This window comes from Trichomycterus rosablanca, chromosome 21 (assembly GCF_030014385.1).
Source record: "Trichomycterus rosablanca isolate fTriRos1 chromosome 21, fTriRos1.hap1, whole genome shotgun sequence".
Classification (NCBI taxonomy): Eukaryota; Metazoa; Chordata; class Actinopteri; order Siluriformes; family Trichomycteridae; genus Trichomycterus; species Trichomycterus rosablanca.
In genome coordinates, this window is record NC_086008.1 from 15,087,734 (window position 1) to 15,108,935 (window position 21,202).

At 42.9% G+C, this 21,202-nt stretch overlaps 1 protein-coding gene across 2 annotated transcripts in view; it reads right to left on the minus strand.

Annotated features, from left to right (window-relative positions):
* zfr (zinc finger RNA binding protein) overlaps positions 1-21,202 on the minus strand; it is a 35,034-nt gene that overhangs the window by 3,518 nt on the left and 10,314 nt on the right. The window contains exons 4-17 of one of the 2 annotated variants that reach the window (XM_063017937.1): positions 19,477-19,621; positions 17,853-18,065; positions 15,578-15,825; positions 14,623-14,826; positions 13,167-13,476; positions 11,431-11,615; positions 11,225-11,344; positions 10,749-10,894; positions 10,328-10,493; positions 9,005-9,207; positions 8,741-8,891; positions 6,649-6,790; positions 1,371-1,468; positions 470-565 (exon numbers count right to left, since the gene is read on the minus strand). In XM_063017937.1, coding sequence (XP_062874007.1) covers positions 470-565; positions 1,371-1,468; positions 6,649-6,790; positions 8,741-8,891; positions 9,005-9,207; positions 10,328-10,493; positions 10,749-10,894; positions 11,225-11,344; positions 11,431-11,615; positions 13,167-13,476; positions 14,623-14,826; positions 15,578-15,825; positions 17,853-18,065; positions 19,477-19,621 — 2,427 coding nt within the window. Of the gene's footprint in view, positions 1-469; positions 566-1,370; positions 1,469-6,648; positions 6,791-8,740; positions 8,892-9,004; positions 9,208-10,327; positions 10,494-10,748; positions 10,895-11,224; positions 11,345-11,430; positions 11,616-13,166; positions 13,477-14,622; positions 14,827-15,577; positions 15,826-17,852; positions 18,066-19,476; positions 19,622-21,202 lie in introns of those variants that run through there. The other variant, XM_063017938.1, reaches the window with a different exon arrangement.

Below are 21,202 nucleotides of genomic sequence, written 5' to 3' on the forward strand. Positions count from 1 at the left end.
GTGCAATAGATTCCAAGAACCCCATGCCCAATCACTCGTTCTACAAACATATAAAGTATGATATGATGCAATACAGCCTGGTCAAAATCAGAGACATTGAAGGCACTGCTACGAAGCTGGATGTGTTTTCAATCAGACAGATGACTGCATGTGTGTAAGGGGTGGTGGAGGGGTGAATATTTTTGCTCAGACAGGTGATTGTGTTTTTTTAAGCATGTAGTTGGTGACAGGGTGAATACTTTTGCTCAGACAGGTGATTGTGTGTGTGAGCATGTAGTTGGTGGCAGGGTGAATACTTTTGCTCAGGCAAGTGAGCATGTCTGTGAGAAGCCCAAAAGTTCACATCCCCACCAACAGCATGCATCAAAAATGAAGATACTAATATAAATATTTAAATATCATTATATTGTTACCCTACTTTAAAAACAGTTAGTAGAAACACAGTTAACACAAAGCTAACCATACTCACCCAGCTTGGAAAAGCAGACCAAGTGGGAACTCGCTGACAAAGGTCACGCAGGATACGAATAACAATAACGCAGGACTGGAGTCCGTTGGCTCTAGCCTTCAGTGCAATAAAGTCAGGCAAAGTTAGTCACGAGTGCATTTACAACAGGGTTCATAATTCTGAGAGAGAGGCGCAACACTACTGTTCACAATGGAAGCTTTTACTTTGGTTACACGCTCTTTAGCCAGTGCTTGTAAATAAGCTGCCATTCCCAGCAGTATTTTACCTCGCCGTTAGTACGCGAAGTTAAAGTTTACAAGGCGCGTCCGGGACGTCCCCCGGATCATCTTGTAAACCCTAACCTCGGCTCCACAGTTAATCCTCTCGTTTACAAAAGATCAGTCTGAAGAGTGGAGCCCGGGGACTGAAGGGGTCGAGGAAATCTGCTTTACTTTGCTTGTGTGTTCGCCGCGCCAGCAACATCAGGACAAACTAATCAGATATTCCTTAACCCTCAGTACCCGAAAATAAAGGACCCAAAAACGAAACGAACCAACAAAATCACAGAACAAACATGAAAGCTCTTATAGGTGATTTTTTTTATGCAAAGGTATTCTGCAGCCTTATGGAATTACAGTTTGTAGCCTAATTCACGTTGACGCACTATAATCCTAATTAAAATAAACAGCATGCAAGGATGCTCAGTGTCTAATATATCTAATCTGTAATGCTCATAACATTACAATATACCATATAACTTTATAATTTACAGTAGTTAGAAAGCATCCTTGAATTAATTGTATTTGTCAGACTTGATATAAATCAGAAATTAGGACTACAATTAAACATGTAAATAATAATAATAAAAAATAATAACACATCTCATAAGGCTACAAGAAGAAAGAAAAATGATGGTCCGAACCTGGAACCACTTAGCGTGGCGTAGTGCAGCCAGAGCGTCAAGGCATTTTTGCCTGTCCAAGACGTCCGCTGGGTCTTTCACCATACCCGAGGTTACATCTAAAAATGGATCGAATTGTCAAACGGAGGTGAGGAACGGGTGTTTGACCAGGTCAGAAAGAAAGCCAAGAACACATTGCCACACATACCAAATTGCTCTCTTGATTACTCTCAATCTTACAAATAAACTGTATTGTTTATATGATGTACAGCACACTCTTTACACATGTGGACCAACAGTTTGGAAATCGGATGCTATCCTGGCACATTGAGGAAAAAGAGGATAAGGAAACCATAGAATAAGGTGGCGATAGTGGAAGTGAATTCCAATTCAGGTACTACACGGCATGTTTGTGCTACTATAATGAGCTACTTTTTTAAGGGGAACAACAACTTCAAATAGGAAGAAGGAAAAATGACCAATGTTACTCAAAAAAGCTATCAAGGGTCCTTTTACCAAACATTCACACTAGCAGAACTGTAGCTGAATTGTATGTTAACAAAAGGAGGAGTGACTGTCACATGGCTAAAGTTCAAGTTTACAGTCATAGACAATTTTGTATCTCCAGTTCACCTCACTTGCACATCTTTGGACTGTGGGAGGAAGCCAAAAAACTGTGGGAGGAAACCCACACAGACACGGGGAGAACACGCAAACTACAATCAGAAAGGACCCGGACCGCCCCATCTGGGAAACAAACCCAGGACCTTCTTGCTGTGAGGAGACATGGGGTGTGTTCGAAAACCTAGGGAGCTCTCTTCATAGACAGCATTTCACATCCTAGGCGCACTCCAGAGAAGTAGGCCGTTCTAAATCCTAGATGCCTTAATATGCTCCCTAGTAAGGTATCTTAAAATTAACGGTATTTTGAGTGGAGAACGAGAGAGCATCCGATGCTTCCTTAGCGATGAAGGCAATCCCAGCGTTCAGTGCGGCTCAACTTTTCTCACAAAATAATAACAAATATGGCAGACGATTATTTTATAAGTTTGGGCTTGTCAGAGACAGTTTAACTGTTTTCTGTACACGGAGAGAGATGTTATTTGACATGCTTGCACGTTGTGCCACCTCATCCCATTGGTTTGAATGGCATAACGCTAACTGTGTTAGCTTAGTAAGCGAAACCCGACGTTATCGCTGTCTAAGTAGTGCGTTCGAATAGTCTGACATAAGTAGATGACTTGTTACAACCCTCTCTACTTAGGCAGCTACCTATGTAGGCAGTAAGACAGCAAGGCAGCTCCCTAGGTTTTTGAACACACCCGTGGAGTCTAATCAATATACCAACGTTATCATCACTATGGCAACTGTGTATCAGCAGGGTATAAACAATCACATGCCACAAGAAACAGGTCCAAGGTGGCACAGCAGGTAGCGCTGATGCCTCACGGCAAGAAGTTCAGTTCAGTTTCTTTCGGTGTGGAGTTTGCATGTTCTTCCTGTGTCTGTGTGGGTTCCTCCAAGTGCTCTGGTCCAAATACATGCAGTCGGGCCAAGAGCTATGAATGTTGCCCCCAAGTGCGAGTGTGAATGACTGCCTTGGATGGTCTGGTGACCTGTCTGGAGTTTTCCATTTGTTTTGTCCAATGTATCAGACTCAGTACGACGCTGAGCAGAATAAAGTGGTGGGAAAACTGCCAATGAATGAATGTAGAGAAAGATTAGCCTCACAGCAAGAAGGTCCTGGGTGCAATCCCCAGGCGGGGCAGTGCGGGTCCTGTGTGAGCTCCGGTTTCCTCCCACAGTCCAAAAACATGTAGTCAGATTAATTAGAGACACTGAATTGCCCTATAGGTGAACTGGCGCTCTGTCCAGGGTGTGTGCCTTGCACCCATTGAAAAGCTGGGATAGGCTCCAGCAGCCCCCCCCCGGTGACTATAATTGGATATGCGATTAAGAAAGTGAGTTAGTGTCCTCAGGTTGCACTAATGCACATGTGCAACTACTAACTTTTATAGGTTTGCATCAATTTTCTTTATTCTGTTTGTGCTATATTCAGTTTGGCTCAACTTGGATACTTGTGAAGTTCTGCCAGTATGAAAATGTGGGTGTTATATGAGTAAAATTTCAAAAATATGTAGATCCCTAAGAGTAACTGATTTACCTCTAATATTTTAACATTTCTAACTGTGTGTAAGAAATGATATTCTGTAGTAGCTGAATATTTAAACACTGTGGTACAAAACAAAAAGATTACAAAGAAAATAAATATACTCTTCATAATGTAACAAGTGCTTGGTGTGACCTACTACAATGGAACGGCAATAGTAGGTGTGGCAAAGTGTTTGAGTGGGGTTTGAGAGGGGACCTTGGTCAAAAATCCTTCCAGAACTGGTAGACGTAGCCTCAGATGGGGAAAACGAGTTATTCAGAACGTGATGAGGCTTTGGGCTGGACTCATAAAGCTTTGGATACACAAAGGCAGCGATGCGTGCTGGAAAGAAAACGTTAAGCTCCCAGCGAAAGGGGTTAGGACGTCACTGCATGCACACCTGCTTTGTGCGGGTTTGTGAAAATCTGAAAAGAAAATCGAAAACGGACGAAGACTCGGGTCCGACCGAAAGATTCCTCGAGTAAAGTCTTCCTCCCAAAAGCTTAGTGATACTCCCCTAAGGATCCAAACAGTCGGCAACATACCAGCGAGATTCGGCTGCCTTTTATCAGCTTTCAATTGTGATTGGCAAAGGACTCGTGCTGCCTTCAAGTTTGAACAGAAATATGAGCACTATGAAGTACAACCCCAAATCAGAAAAAGTTGGGACAGCATTGAAAATGCAAATAATAAAACAGTTTCTTACATTTACTTTGACTTTTATTTGATTGCAGACAGGATGAACTGGAGATATTTCATGTTTTGTCTGTTCAACTTCATTTCATTTTTTAATAAACAGCCATTCCTGCATTTTAGACCTGCAACCAATTCCAAAAAAAAGTTGGGACAGTAAAGCATTTACCACTTTATAATGTTGCCATTCATTTTCACCACACTTAAAGATTTTTTGGCACAGAGGAGACCAAGTGATTTAGTGTTTCAGGTTTTATTTTGTCCCATTCTTCCTGCAAACACGTCTTAAGATGTGCAACAGTACGGGGTCGTTGTTTCAAAATTCTCCACACATTCTCTAGTAGGGATCAGGACTGCAGGCAGGCCAGTCCAGTACCCGTACCCTCTTCTTCTGGAACAGACGATGTCTTGAAGGCAGCACATGTTGCTCTAAGATCTCAATGTATTTTTCTGCATTAATGCTGCATCACAGAAGTGTAAATGACCTTTGCCAAGGGCACTGACACACCCCCATACCATGACAGCCCCTGGCATTTGGACTTGTTCCTGATAACAGTCTGGATGGTCCTTTTCGTCTTTGGTCCGGAGCACACGGCGTCCATTTTTTCCAAAAAAGACCTGCAATGCTGATTCATCTGACCACAATACACGTTTCCACTGTGATGGTCCATCCTAGATGCCTCAGAGCCCAGAGAAGTCGACGCCACTTCTGGACATGGTTAACATAAGGCTCCTTTTTTGCACAGTAAAGTTTTAAGTGGTATTTGTGCATGTAACTCTGTATTGTAGTGCTTGACAAAGGTTTGCCAAAATAATCCCTCACCCATGTGGTTATATCAGCTATTGTTGAGTGGCGGTTCTTAATGCAGTGCCGTCTGAGGGATGGAAGATCACGGGCATTCAGCTTAAGCTTGCGCTCTTGACCTTTACGCACTGAAATTCCTCCTGATTCCTTGAATCGTTTAATGATATTATGCACTGTAGAGGGAGAAATATGCAAATCCCTTCCAATCTCTCCTTGAGGTTCATTGTTTTTAAACATTTCAATCATTTTCTCACACATTTGTTGACAAACTGGAGATCCTCTGATCATCTTTGCTCATCAAAGACTCATGATTATAATCACCTGTTTGGAATCACATCATGATTTAGTTTTTCACCTCATTACTAGCCCTAAATTGCCACGGTTTTAACTTTTTTTTTGGAATGTGTTGCAGGTCTGAAATGCAGGAATGCAGAAGACAAAACATGAAATATCTCAGGTTCATCCTGTCTGCAATCAAAAGTCAAAGTAAATGTAAGGAACACTGTATTTTTATTTTATTTGCATTTTCCATACTGCCCCAACTTTTTCTGATTTAGGGTTGTAAAAAATGACTAATACTAAGCCCTTTTTTTATATACAAGGCTCACGTAAAAAAAAAAAAAAAAAAAAAAAGTGATGAGTGATGTCTGTGGAACACATATCGCCCATTTGTTTTAACGCTAACTGTATTTATTTCAAAGTAGGACTTGAAGGCAACAAAATAAATAATAGTTATGATTTGGAGCTCTACCCTATGGTAAAGAAATATTAATATAAATTACTAGCATTTAATTAGTTGTCGTTCATGACGGTGGGTTGAGTCACTCAGGGGAGCACTTTCATTTTGGAACAAGGGACTTCAGATGGGTGAATCTTCTCACCACCGAACAAAATATTTGTTTCCTGTGGGGACGTTAAAATAACAGCTGGAAAACTGTAATGTTTCCTGTAATGTTTTCAATTTTAATTGTGACCCCCTAGGAATTAAACAGCGGAGGAAAAAAAATCCCCTGGAACACAGGAAACAAAACAACTTCTTACTCCGAACTAACTAGACTTACACAATGCAAGACACATATCATGCTCATTTTGGAAAGAGCTTTAAAAGCACTAGAGGTGTGTTACAAAGAGAGAGAGAGAGCCCTGAGCGACACTGCTGGCAAGTACTTAGTCTAAGTACAAGTCTAATAAAACCTGGTGGTGGTGAACTTGACTTCGTTTCGAGCAAAGAGAACAAGAACGGATGTATTACGTCAGAAGGACGGGTTGCCAGGTGCATTAGGAAGCACTTATAATTGCTTGTATGACTTCCGCAATTGAGCTAACAAGGCTTTTATAGGCATTTGACAGATTTACAACCAATTTTCCGTTTAAATAACTGAGCAAGCTCAGGCACATTCCAGGTTTTATCAAACCTATAACTTCACTCAACCGTTTAACAGAAATAAAGAGCAAAACATGCTCGGTTACAGATGGCCATTATAGGAAATGGGTATTCAAATCTGTAGTGCATTTGTTGCATAGCCCTGGTGCCAGCAGATAGGCTCTTTAGGGTGTCGAATCATGGAGTCAATTCAACAAACTGACAAGTAGTTAAGATATAAATTAATGAACTAAAAGTGAAATAGAAAAGCTAAGTTTTTGCCGACCTCCGTCGCGGGGGTGCTCCTCACGGATGATGGGCGAGGTCAGCGTTATGGTCACCTGCATCTTGGGGTCGGTAGAGGAAGTCAGGATGATGGCGGCTTCTTGTACGGAGCCTTTGATCTCGTACTTCTCAGGAGCAACCAGCTGAAAACACATGAGATGGAAGATGCTAGAAATTGCAGCAACACTAAAAACTGTATTGGCTTTGTTTCCTGCGCTCTGATTGGCTAATGAAGTAAAAGCATTACTGAAGTTCCTATATAAAATGGGAGGAACTTTGGACTGTGGGAGGAAACCAAGAGCTCCCGGAGGTAACCCAAGCAGACACGAGGAGAACGTGCAAACTCCACACAGAAAAGTCCCAGACCGCTCCACATGAGGCAAATGAGGCAAAAATATAAATAAAGAACCATGTAGGAGCATTAATTTGTGTACAATTTGTACACCACTATCTGTGGTGCCCACAGCCTAGGTTGGGCTCTGTACTGCAAATGTTTATTCGCAGCTGGCAACACTGAATAAACCCTAGTGGGTTTTCAGCGTGAACCGTGATGTCATCTGTGGGCGGGTCAAGTTGTAGAGGTTTGAGTGCTTTTACATGAGAAGCAGCAATACTGTGCTATTGTTTCCTTTTGAGTGTGGCGGTGCCACTTAGCTTAGAAGTGAAATCACTACACAGTGAGGAAAATACAGCCAAAAATAAATGTGTGTGGATGCTTTCAGAGTGGATTTGATATTGATTATTTCACACTAATGGATCGAGTCGTGGTCACTTTGATGTTTTACAGCACAGCTCAAGCCAAGCAGCTATTTGCACCAAGGTTCAAAACGCTTCTCATGTGAATGCGCTAGAGAAAGCAACAATGGCAACAAACAAACCGAACCGGTCACCATTTACACCTTCTTATCACCAATAGTTGATTAATACATTTTGCATAAACAGCAGCACAAATGCTTGCAGGTAATCTACACACTCTGTTACTTTGTTACTACTCTTTACTTCTTTACTACTTGTTCCAGGTGGGAACAAGCCGGCTGTCTAAAACTGGGTTTTTCATCTTCAACTTTTCCTTCAAGGACCCACATTGTGTCCATGATTTTATATGTGACCCAAGCAACACAAACATTGCTGTAACATAAAGCCTCCACAAGGGGGGCAGTCGCCTACAAGTTTCTACACTCACTGTCCATTTTGTCAGCTCCACTTACCATATAAAAGCACTTTATAGTTCTACAATTACTGACTGTAGTCCATCTGCTTCTCTACATACATTTTGCATGCTTTCATGCTGTTCTTCAATGGTCAGGACCCTCACAGGACCACTACACAGCAGGTATTATTTAGGTGGTGGATCATTCTCAGCACTGCAGTGACACTGATATGGTGGTGGTGTGTTACTGTGTGTTGTGCTGGTATGAGTGGATCAGACACAGCAGCGCTGTTGGAGGTTTTAAACACCTCACTGTCACTGCTGGACTGAGAATAGTCCACCAACCAAAAATATCCAGCCAACAGCGCCCCGTGGGCAGCGTCCTGTGACCACTGATGAAGGTCTAGAAGATGACCAACTCAAACAGCAGCAATAGATGAGCGATCGTCTCTGACTTTACATCTACAAGGTGGACCGACTAGGTAGGAGTGTCTAATAGAGTGGACACGGTATTTAAAAACTCCAGCAGTGCTGCTGTGTCTGATCCACTCATACCAGCACAACACACACTAACACACCACCACCATATGTCAGTGTCACTGCAGTGCTGAGAATCATCCACCATCTAAATAATACCTGCTCTGTGGTGGTGATGCAGAGAAACAGATAGACTACAGTCAGTAATTGTAGAACTACAAACTACAAAGAACTTCTATATGGTAAGTGGAGCTGATAAAATTGACAGTGTGTGTAGAAACCAGGAAGTGGTTTTAATGTTACGGCTGATCGGTGTATATAATTATCATTTTTACTGCGACACATTTTTTTCAGATCACCAACCCCTCTAAAATGCACCAAGGTTCTCAGAAGCCTGATGAGAACCGGATCAGGAACCAGAGTTCTTTTGGTCAAAAAGTGCTATCTAAAAGCATAAGCGAGATACCGTGAGCTGTTTGGGCAGGTGCTCCACGATGCGTGACAGCAGACTCTTGGTAGGCTTCTCTGAACAAAGGAGAACAAGATTGACGTTCTTGTCTCCCCTCAACAGGAGTCCTTTGGCCAGGACGCCAACCCTCATAACCCCCTTCAGCGCTCTAGAACACAGAAAGGAAAGAAGAAAATTATATAAATGTGTATATTTATTTTGCAATGATCCTACAAATTTCATGACACAAGCAGGTGTCTAATAACAGAACCAGACATATACCTGTCTTTGGGTGGCTCCTTCTTCTCTTTATCCTCTTCTTTGTCCTTGTCTTGGTCAGTAATTATGTCGGACACGAGCTTGAGGGCGCGCTCGGTGATGGACACGATCTTCTGAATGGACTGGAGTTCATCTTCAGAGGGGTAGATGGCCACGTGTTTTGTCATCACGTAACGGTCGTCTGAGGAATCGGGCCGGCGTGGGGGCTGCAGAGGGGGAAAAAATAAATATTATATATATTTATAATTATATATATATACACATATATACATATATACATTTATATTTTGTTTGTTTATGCATTTTCTTGGCCGTTGCCAATTGCCTGATTGCGTCATGCTTTCTCTCCACTAATGCCAACCCCGACCCTGATGCTAATCCATGCCCCCCTCCAACACATGGGCAGCAGCCATATGCATCTTGTCACCTACACTTGACGAGTGCAATGCGGATCAGCACTGTGTACGGAGAGACACACCCTGATCAGCACACTCTTTTTCCATCTCTGTGCAGGTGCCAATCAATCAGCCAGCAGAGGTTGCAATTGCATCAGTCATGAGAGAGTCCCTATCCGGCTTAATATCCCATCCCTATCTTAACAACAGGCCAAGCGTTGTTCACGTGGCTGCTTGATGTATTCAAGATCCCAGCTCTGGTGTTCTAGGGTGTGTTTTTACCACTGCACCACCTGAGCATCCAATTTTACAATTTTTATATAGTCAAGCAAATTTAATGTGCTACTTATTATTGTGTTTGGTCAATAGTGTTGTGGCATGCTTTCTTTTGCGTTTAAAATACACACCCAATTTAAGCCACTAATTAGCACCCACACTGAGCAAAATGATTTCTTAGCTCAAAATTAAATATTAACATTAACACAGAGCCAAATAAGGATATTTGTACACCACTGTATTATTTAAATATTATAGGGGTGTAGTTATACACATTTCACTTTCTTTAATAGGGGGATAGCAAAACCCCCAATCTGATCAAATACTGTCCAAACTGGAGCCGCTTTATATCACCTGCCAGTGTTAGGTTTTCACACAGAGCTGTATTGGGCACAGAAAGACCTGCTAAGCTCCATGTGACACAAACCTACTCAGCAGAACAAGGAATAGAAAATGGGATCATGTTATTTGGTTTGGACAATGGGCAACCGGTCAAGCAGGGACAGTATGGTTGACCGATTTTTGTCAGTTAATGTATTAGTCAGCTGGGAAGTCAAGCTGTGTGCTCTCAAACAGGATAGTTACTAGAAAAAGGAGGACAGGGCAGAAAAGAATAAACAAACACCAGCACTAAAACATTGGATAAAAGACTAACCACTGGTCCTTGTGGCTGTGGAATGGGCATTCCAGGCCTCACTCCAAGCAGACCGGGAGGTCCAGGCGGACCTTGTGGGAAGCCACCGTCGGGCATCCTGCGCCTTTCGTCCCAGTGGTGGTGCTCTTCCTCCATCCGTCGCCAGTACATGTCTTCCTCATAGCGCCTGCATACGACCAACAACAAGAGTGATCAGATAATGCAGATTTATTTATTCATTTGGATTTTAATGTCAAGTTTTACACACGTCACAGCCATGGACAGTTTAGTATCTCCAATTCATCTCACTTGCCCAATCAGACATGGGGAGAACATACAAACTCCACAAAGAAAGGACCCGGACCGTTCCATCTGGGTATCACAACCAGGCGACAGTGTAACCCGCTACCCACAGAAGCAAAAAGGAACAAGTTTAGCAAACCTAATCTCCATTCTCCAGCGCTCTTCTTCTTCCCGCCGTCTCCAGTACTCCTCCTTCTGCATCTGTTTTCTCATCTTCTCCTCTTGGATCTTTCGAGCCCTGATGCTAGGCTTCACTTCCACCTGGAGGTCTGGGTTCACCTTTTTCTACAGTTGGGAAAAACAGACGCATTTTACGTCATCCTATGCTCCCGAGAAGAAGGCTGTTCAAATATTTAGATACCTTAAAATGCTGCCTGCTGAGGTGCCTTAATATTAAGTGATAATCTGAATAATTACTAAATAAAAAGGGAGCATTCGATGCTTCCTCCCAGATGCTCAACAGGGAGAATTTAACTGTATTCAGTACACAGCCTTACAAGTTCGATGTCTTATTAGAATCCTCTCTGCTTAGGCAGCCACCCAGGTAGGCAGCTCACTAGGTTTTCACACTGTTATCCCACCTGAAACTAGAAGTAACCCCAACCATTTACAAACCTTGTACTGCAGACGATGTCTCCTCCCCTTAAGATGCATTTCCTTTGCATTCGGGTCGTTAAAACTGCATTCGCACAGTTTGCAGTGGAACCGGATGACTTTGCCTTCATCGTTTCGCACCTGTGAGACCACACAGGAATTGTGAGCATCATAACTGGTTACGACGAACTGGCACTTATTAATACATTTACGTATGTATTTAATACCTCTTCAACGTAATCATGCCCGACTGGCTGGACGTCGCTCTGCAAAGCTGCAAGAGGGGACATCGGATCAGGTATGTCGTTTTTAACCTCCTGCGTAGCCGTTACCAATGATGACTGGGTTGGTTTAGCCAGCTCGGCTTTCGCCTCGTCTAGCTTAATGCCGGTCGTCTGCAATTTGTTTCCACCTGTAAAACAAACAGAAACTGATGAGAAAAAACAAATACTGACTATACCAATATTGTTTGGCAGAAACCTCTATTGAAGGTAATCTCCACGGTTAAAAATCATAAGGAAACAAAGACGACTGATGTTGCACAAAAGGAGTGAAATCAATAAGAAATCATTCCCAAAAGGTTTTATTATATTTTATATTCATTTTTTATATATTTTGTTTATGCATTTTCTCCCCTTTTCCTCCCTTTTAGCGCGCCCAATTGCGCCAAGCTTCCTCTCCACCACTGCCGTTCCCCACTCTGATTGAGGAGAACGAAGCTAACCCACGCCCCCTCCGACACGTGGGCAGCAGCCGTATGCATCATCACTTACACTTTGATGAGTGCAATGCAGGTCAGCACTGTGTACGGAGAGACACCCTGACAGCACTCTCGCCCCGTCTCTGTGCAGGCGCCATCAATCAGCCAGCAGAGGTCGTAACTGCATTAGTTATGAGAGAGACCCTATGCGGCTTTAATATCCCACCCCTATCTGAACAGGCCAGTCGTTGTTCATGTGGTCGCTTGGGAGCTTCAATACGATGTATTCGAGATCCCAGCCGTGTGCGTTTTACCGCTGCGCCACATGAGCGACTAATTTTTCATTCATTTTGAACAGTTTTTTAATTGTCAGTTTAGTGTTTCTATATTATATGTGTGTTATTTTCAGTGTGAGTTTTAAACCTCTCATTATTTTACATTAGCCTAAAACATGACTATGGAACGCATTAACAGGTTTCCAATACATCCTTATGGGAAAACAATACCTTGAAACTCAGCATCTTTTAAACTTGACACCACTCCCTGAACCAACTGACGTCGAGTTTCAAGGTACCAGTGTATGCCCACTGATATTTTTGAAATAACATGCTGAACTCCACACAGACAGTAACTGGAGGCCAGGAATAAAACCAGGTCTGTGTAGCACTAAAAATACCTTCGGCTTTTGTGGCACCCCTTGTCATTTTAGAGGTACTATTAGGCAGGACACCATTTAGATAGATAGATACTTTATTTATCCCAAAGGAAATTATATTTATTAGTAATGCCCTAGCCTATAGTAATCGATTGCCCCAGGTGTCCACAGACTGGCTGTGTCTGGTGGGTGGTGTGTTCCAAGAGGTTTCTCTCTGTGGGCACAAGTGCAGCCTCTGATGGTCAGTTGATATTAGTGTGTGACTCTGTATCCCATACGGCTAAGACTTGAGCACAGGTTGTGCGCATATCCTGGAGGGTATGTGATAGTCTGCAGCTCTCCTTGGTCAGGCTCCCTGGTTTAAATCCCAGCCATAAACGAGCATTAGCCAGCTATGTCCTTCAAGACTCTAGACCAGCTGATAGCACTGCTGAGATTTGAACCTTGGTTCCCGAAATCTCAGCAGTAGTGGGCTAGGTTTACTTTACCGCTGCACCACCAGTGTTATTTAACATGCCGAAATAATCAAAAGGCAAAATATGCCGCCACTCATACTGTATATCATATATAAACCACAGTATATTACTATATTTGATTTGATTACATACCAACAAAGTTGATCTTGGGTGTGTTGACCTTCTTGATGGCAGCTGTGGTGGATGAAATGCTACCGGGGACCGCGCTCTTGCCCTGCATGGTCGAGCCTGCCGCGCTGTTGAGCACGCCAATCGGTTTCAGATAAGAAGAGCCGGTGGAGGAGGAGACGGACATGCCGGACGCGGTGTTGCCGGTGGAGCTGCCGATAACCGCGCTGGCTGTTTTACCGAGGGCCGACGCTGTGGACGTGGTCGCCTGGGTCACCACGCTGGGCTCAGTAGAGGGAATGGGCTTCCCCAGTTTGGTGTGCAGTTTGACAACCTGATGAGAAGGTAAGAAAAACAAACCAGGCATTACATTTAAGGTGTTTTTTCATTGTATGGCATGATCGTATTAAGTTCTGCTCATTATATCTTGTCTTTATATTGTGGGTCCATTTCTGGGGCCAAGAGCAGGAGAGGCAAGAAAACTCAATCTGATCAAGAAGGCTGGTGGTTGAAAGGAGGTCCCTTGAACTCATAACCATATTAAAACAACTCATCGCACCATCTCCGTGACCTGCTAGTCCGACAGCGGAGCACTTTCAGTAACAGATTCAGCTCAGCTATAACAAGGAACGGTGCAGGAGATTGTTTGTACCAATGGCGATCACACTGTATAACACTTATTTACTGTGCCGAGACATTGTAGTACACCGAGCCACCATCAGGACAGACTCATGAACAGGATCTGGCACTCTGCCATTGTACATCTGTTAATATATACGGCACAGAGCCGCTCAGGTGGCGCAGCGGTAAAACACACTAGCAACACCAGAGCTGGGATTTCGAATACATCGTATCGAATCTCAGCTCTGCCATCCGGTACAATGATTGGCTGTTGTTCATAGGGTAGGATGAGCCGGGCTGGGTTCCTCATAACTAAGTGAATTACAACCTCTGCTTGCTGGTTGATGGCGTCTGCACAGAGTTGAGGAATAATGCTGATCAGGGTGTGGCTCTCCGTGCACAGAGCTGATCGGCATCTGAACTCGCCTCGTGCAGTTCATTACCATAGGCTAAGGTGGCTAACTCAAACTAAACTGTAGTAGTAATGGAATAGGGAGTCCCCCTGGCTTGTCTGATTGATTGACAACTTACTAAGGTGTGACAACAGGATCTCTTTATTTTGGCCACAGCTAACATAAGGCAAACAGAATTGGATATTTGCTCTCATGTATATGACTGTCCAAGAAAAGTAAGCTTCGCTTTATCCCAAACGCATATATACCATCTTTGCATATTTAATTCTCACACCTTACTAAGCTGTGGCCATGCATTAGGAATCTCCTTCCCACATGTAAATAAGGCATGGCCAGGCATTATATTTTTATGTATACGGGATATATTATGGATACATAAAAAAAAAAAAGATATATTGTAAAGCCTCTCCTTGTAGTGGTGCAAGTCACTGGGAAAATCACTCTACCTTCTGGTGTTTGGCGCCACGGATGTGAGCGGCATAGGCATCCGCTCCGGTGCAGGCGACGTCGCAGAGCTCACATCGAAGCTGATTCTGTGTGCTCCGGGCTGAGCTGCTGCTCCCGCTGCTGCTGCTACTGGAGCTCTGGGAGACTTTCAGGGCTGCTTCCTTCTTCTTATGCTTCTGACCCTCTAGATGCTCTTTGTAAGTCTGAAAGTAAATACAAATGCTATTAAATGGAAGTGGAGCTTCTGACCATGTGGATGCTCTTCATTTAATACATGGACATGAAGATATCCAGTACAGGTAGATTATTTATGGATATAAAGGAATCAGGGGGTTCCAGGGTTCGAATCCACAGCTGTGCTACCGACCGTGAATACAGTGAAAAGATGTAGATTATGGCATTGTTATACATGTACATATTGTACTGTATAACAATGCCATAAGACAGCACCCCTAGAGGCAGGAGGGTTGACGGCCATGTCCAAATGATGATGGGTTATTACTGGCTACACAAGATGGACAATTTCGTATCTCCAATTCACCTCACTTGCATGTTTTTGGACTCCGGAGCTCCAGGAGGAAACCATTGAAGATGAGGGGAGAACATGCAAACTCCACACAAACATGACCCTGACCGCTCCACCTGGGAAGGTTGCTGTGAGGCAACAGTGCTACCCACCGTGCCACCTATCAGTGTGTGTAAGGATTAAAGATCATTGCTTTATCCTGGTCAGGATCACGGTGGGTATGGTTCTGCCATTAAACACAGAGCAAGACAGGAACATCTTGGACAGGGCACCAATCAATTGCAGAGCTGTTAGACCCTGTTAAACATAGCCAATCACGTCCGTGTAGACATCCGCCACATTACACACAAATCTGAGCACTCTGATAGCATGACCCTGAAATGACCCCCCCCCCAGTCAGATTATTCAAGTGCATGCGAGGTTCTAACCTGTGGGCCGGCACAGCTGATCTTACAGACGTCGCAGTAATGTATTTGAGGTGGTTTCGGAGGCTGTTTGGGTTTAAGCGTTTTGTTCTGGAAGGGTGTTTTCTTGGTGAACGTGCTGCCTGTCCAGGCAGCGGTGGCGGCTGCTGCGGCGACTGCCTGCTTCTGTTGCTGCTGCTGCTGCTGCTGTTGCTGGTAGTACGAGGAAGCAGCCGAGTATACTGCTGCCTCGTAGCCCGAATATGACGTACCTGGGAACACACGCAATAGAAACTGATTATAGACTAAGTACTTATTACAGACACTAAGCAAAACACCAAGGAATGTTACTAGGAAATTACTGAGTGCTGACTTGGTGTGCAAATGACCTCATAGCAGGTCTAACAATTCAGGTCTGTCTGAAAACCTAGTGAGCTGCCTTGCTGCCTAATCCCTACCTAGGCAGCTGCTGAGTAGAGAGGATTCTTATAAGACATCAAATTCATAAGGCAGATTATTTAGACGCAGTGCTATTATTTAGACAGAGATTATGGCAATTATGTCCCCACAGTTTTCGCTTACTAAGCTAACACTTAGCCTCAGGCCATTCAAATCAATGGGCTGAGGCGGCACAATTATAATTAAAGCACCTTAGTAGGCAGCATTTAAGGTATCTAAGAATTGGGACACAGGATGACGTAAAATGCGTCTATGTAAAGAGCTCACTAGATTCTCAGCCGGACCCACATGCTCATTTTTAAATCTCGCAAGGCAAGGCAAGTTTATTTGTATAGCACCTTTCATACACAGTGGCAATTCAAGGTGCTTTACATAAGGAAAAATTAAAAGCATTAAAACATTCCTGAGATCTAGAACCTCAGAAAAACAGTTACAATTAAGAACATGAAATTCAAACAAGAGAGATAAAAATTAAGAACATGAAAAATTAAAAGAAAACATTGTAAAATATACCCTACAATTTAAGAAATATGAAATTAAAACGAGAGATAAGCAATTAAGAACATGAAAACTAAAGGAAAATATGGTAAAATATACCCTACAGTTTAGAGAATATAAAATTAAAACGAGAGATACACGTTATTATAAGGGATTAATTATACATATTAACGGGTAAATTACAATACTAAATACTAAGACTATCCCACAGACAACAGCAGACAAAGTAACTTATACTCCCGATCATCACCAATAGTACAGTGTTCCAGTTCTACTGCCACACAATGACACTCCTATAGCGATTTCGTCCATGGTGATATCTCTGTCTTACATAGACAGGCGTCCCAGATATCTTTACTGTTTATCCTTAAACTACGGGTCAGGTGGAACACACAACGTCACCTTTTCTAGTACTATGGGCCAGACGGTATCACACAGCGTCATCTGATTCCCACCGAGGTGGAACACACAGCATCACCTAGTACTGATTCATTAAACTACACAACTTACCGCAGTAATGTCAACAAACACTCATACAATACTCTATAAAAAATTATTAATAGCATGAAAAACCACAAAGAAATATGGTAAAATGAGGGTAATAGCAAACATTTCAAGCTCAATCATAGGCACAAGAAAAAAGAAAAGTTTTTAACCTGTATTTAAAGATTTCTACATTTAAGGAACATCTAATATCTCCTGGCAGTCTGTTCCAGTTATATGCAGCCCAACAGCTAAATGCTGCTTCACCATGTTTAGTTTGGACTCTGGGCTCAACTAGCTGACCTGAGTCCATCGATCTAAGAGATCTACTGGGTTTATATTCTCTAAAGATGTATTCTGGGCCTAACCCATTCATTGATTTATAGACCAGTAGCAGCACTTTAAATTCTATTCTGTAACTAACTGGAAGCCAGTGTAGAGATTTTAGAACTGGAGTGATGTGCTCAGTTCTCTTCGTCTTAGTTAAAACTCTAGCAGCAGCGTTCTGAATGAGCTGTAACTGTTTAATGGTCTTTTTGGGAAGTCCAGTTAAGAGACCATTACAATAGTCCACCCTACTGGAGATAAAAGCATGGATCAGCTTCTCTAGGTCTTGTTGGCACACTAGACCCTTGATTTTGGCTATATTTCTAAGATGGTGGTTTTTAATATGGCTGGTGAATGTGAGATCTGAGTCTATTAGAACGCCAAGATTTCGGACTTGGTCTTTAGAGCCCGGGTGTTCACTGACACTGGTCCTCTTCTCTTTGCTGCCAAACACAACAATCTCTGTTTTGTCCTTATTTAACTGTAAAAAATTCTGGCTCATCCAGTTATTGATGTCCTCCATAACTCTTACCGGAATATGTAACAGCGTTGGTGCTGTAGGTCGGACTTTGGGAGTAGGTTGGAACCACGGAGGCCGCCACAGGCTGCACGGCGGAGGACACTGGGTAGATTGAAAAGGTGGAGGTGGCTGGGCTCGGTGTGGCTGGCTTTATTGCTGTAACCTGACGAGTCTGCTGAGTCTGTGTGTACGCAGTCGCGCCCTGGCTGTATCCCGTTTTGGCGGCTAGTAGAGATAAGGGACAAGAGGGCAAAATTATTGAGTCAGTGGTTGCATCATGTCAGGATGTTGTAAACACTTCTGCAAAATTCAGCAAGCCAACAAGAGACCAACACCAAGAGATCAACATGGATCATAGTTCTGGGTTTTATTTACACATTTTCTCCTAATTTAGCATCGCAATTTGTCTTCCGCTGCTGGGGGATCCCTGATTGCAGTCGAGGTGAATATACTGCTGATCACACCTCCTCCGACCCACGTGCAGCTCTTAGCAGAACCCTTTTCACCCATGCATTCTGCTCAGGCGTCTCACAATCCTCTCTATCTGATAATCAGGGTCCTTACACAGCGTTTGAAGACGCCATCCACATAGTACAGCCATCCAACCCTAGCAGAAACGCGTCCGGCCAATTATGCTCGCTAGATGGTGCCCAGCCGACCGGTGGCAATGCCGAGGAGTTCAGAATCTCTGCACTGGTGGACTAGCAGAATATGCCTTGCAGCCTTAAAGCAAAGACAGGTTGCACAGTTTAAATTTGTATGTCTGGGTTGAGAGATGGGAATAATTACATGGTTAACCGTTGTTCAATTAAAATCTTTTAATCTTTGTGAATTTCCCCACTGTGGGACTAATAAAGGATTATCTAATCTTATGTAAATGTATTTCCTCACAGCTGAGAGGGAAGCTTGTGTGAGAGTTCAGGCTGTCGATTTAAGACACGCCCGTACCCTGCATTCATGCCGGCAGCGCCGAGATGCGACAAAACAACCAGCTGTCATTTATTTGTAATTTTCCCGAGAGACGGCAATTTCCAGTAAAAAGAGCCAGTGTAAATGTTGCTGACACAAAGTTGCCGTCAGCACGGCAAAGTTTTACTTTATGCAAATTAGGAATGAAGTGATGTGGTGGTTACCAACAGAAACTGTTCTTACAAGAAATAGAAGACAAACTGTCATGTTGACTGCACAGACAGTGATGGGCTACCCAGGGGTGAGATGTATAGACAAGCAATGTCGCTCCAGAATCTATTTTTAGCAGGGACTGATCTGATTTATGGTTAAACTGTTCTTTCTATACGCTCTGTAGATACTAGCCAGTGAATTACACTGTACCATCATGCTATTTGCCTTTTTTTTGCTTGATGTCAGTTAAACCATGGCAACCAAACGCCCACATGCCAGACGATGACTGGTGTGAACACAGGGGGATGAGCGACAAGGGGAACACAGGGTTACACTTTGAGCGTGCAGTTCCACTAGGTCTAGGTCTGACATTGTTATTAAAACAGATCATACTATTTAAATCATTACCAATAAACGTATTGAACACAGAAATCACAATCGGAAGCGGTTTAGTGTCAGTTTGGAGCCTGACTGCTTATTTTAAAGGTTTCACGTTGATGTATAAAAGCTTTACCTGTTTGGTAGTAGCTCTCAGCCACTGTAGGTTGTGGTTGTACAGCTGCTGCAGCAACAGCTGCTGTCGCGGTGGGTTGCTGGTAGTATTGTTTACTGTCGTAAGCTACAGCCGGGGCCGAGGAACGCACGTATGAATAGGAATCCTGTGAATACAAGAGCACACCTGTTTACACAATAGCCCAAAGGAGTCATTTATAAAATAAACTCAAACTAACACACATATGCACCGCCATATCCAAGCCTATCTCTTTGATATTTACATTCTTATATTTATACCTATATGTACATCAGTTATAATCTATTTTACTATTACATGTATTATGTTATATGTTATACCTATATCTAACTTTCTAATTTTCCTAAATAATGTTTATCCCAATGTATACACATACATACATATACACACATATATGTATATAATAAATATAAACAATGTACAGTGGAACCTCAGACTAAAAGGGGGGAGCACTGGTCTGTGAAATGCAATCATCAGAAACAACTAGGTTTTTTTCGGGTAAATATGCCATGTGAAACATGCAAATACATTTTAAATTGGTGAACTGGGGCCCGCTCGGGTGGCGCAGCGGTAAATTATGCTAGCATACCAGAGCTGGGTTTTCGAATACATCGTATCGAAGCTCAGCTCTGCCATCCGGCTGGGCGGCTGCATGAACAATGACTGGCTGTTGTTCATAGGGTTAGGGACAAGCCGGATCATGGGTCCTCATAACTGGTGCAATTACGACCCCTTGCTGGCTGATTGATGGTGCCTGCACAGGGCTGAGGAATAATGCTGATCAGGGTGTGGCTTTCCATGCACAGTGCTGATCGGTATATATGAACTCGACTCGTGCAGGTGAAAAATGCAGTCTGTACTGAGCATGTGTTGGAGTACATGTGTCAGTTGAGAAGCGTCCTCAGTCAGCAGTGGAGGATGCAAACAGGGTAATTGGACACGACTAGATTAGGGGAGAAAATTGGGGAGGGGGGAAGGTTGGAAAAAAAAATTGGTGTACTGTACTACTGGGGAGAAATTTCATTTACCTTGTGTGGTGGAGGAGATGTTTGACAGTGATCGTATAGTGGGACTCATAATATGTATTACTCGGAGTCTGAAGCACTGCTGGTGACTAATGGAGCAGCGCTGGTGCATAACTAAGCACTAGAACTTGCAAAAATTAAGCATAAAACACCAAAATGCGAGAACATACCGAGCCTTCTGACAAAATAAAGTCCACCACTTAGTGGACAGTTACTGAACTACTGTTCTTGGTACACTTCTCATTGGAATTTCAAACAATTGGACAGGACTACTGGTTAAATGAAGATCCGTTACATTGAGGTTCCACTGTCTATAATTGCTCCTATTGTATATACTTACACCTATAACCGGTATATTGTATGTCACATATTTAAATCTATATATCTGCATATATTGTTTATAAGATTAGACACGCTACTGCACATAATATTTTTACGCCAGATGCACAATTTGCACATACTTCTTTGCATACCATACATTATTTATATATGCACATTGTACAGTCACTACACCCTACTTGCTTAGAAATAATCGGCCTTCAGTAGTTGAACAAGCAAAAGAAGTAGAATTAACACAAATACAAATGAAGTATCTATCTATGGCTGTAAGGCAAGAGATTATCTACAGCAATTCTAAATGCTACTCTATTAATAATTTACAGACTGCTCAAGATTTATCTCAG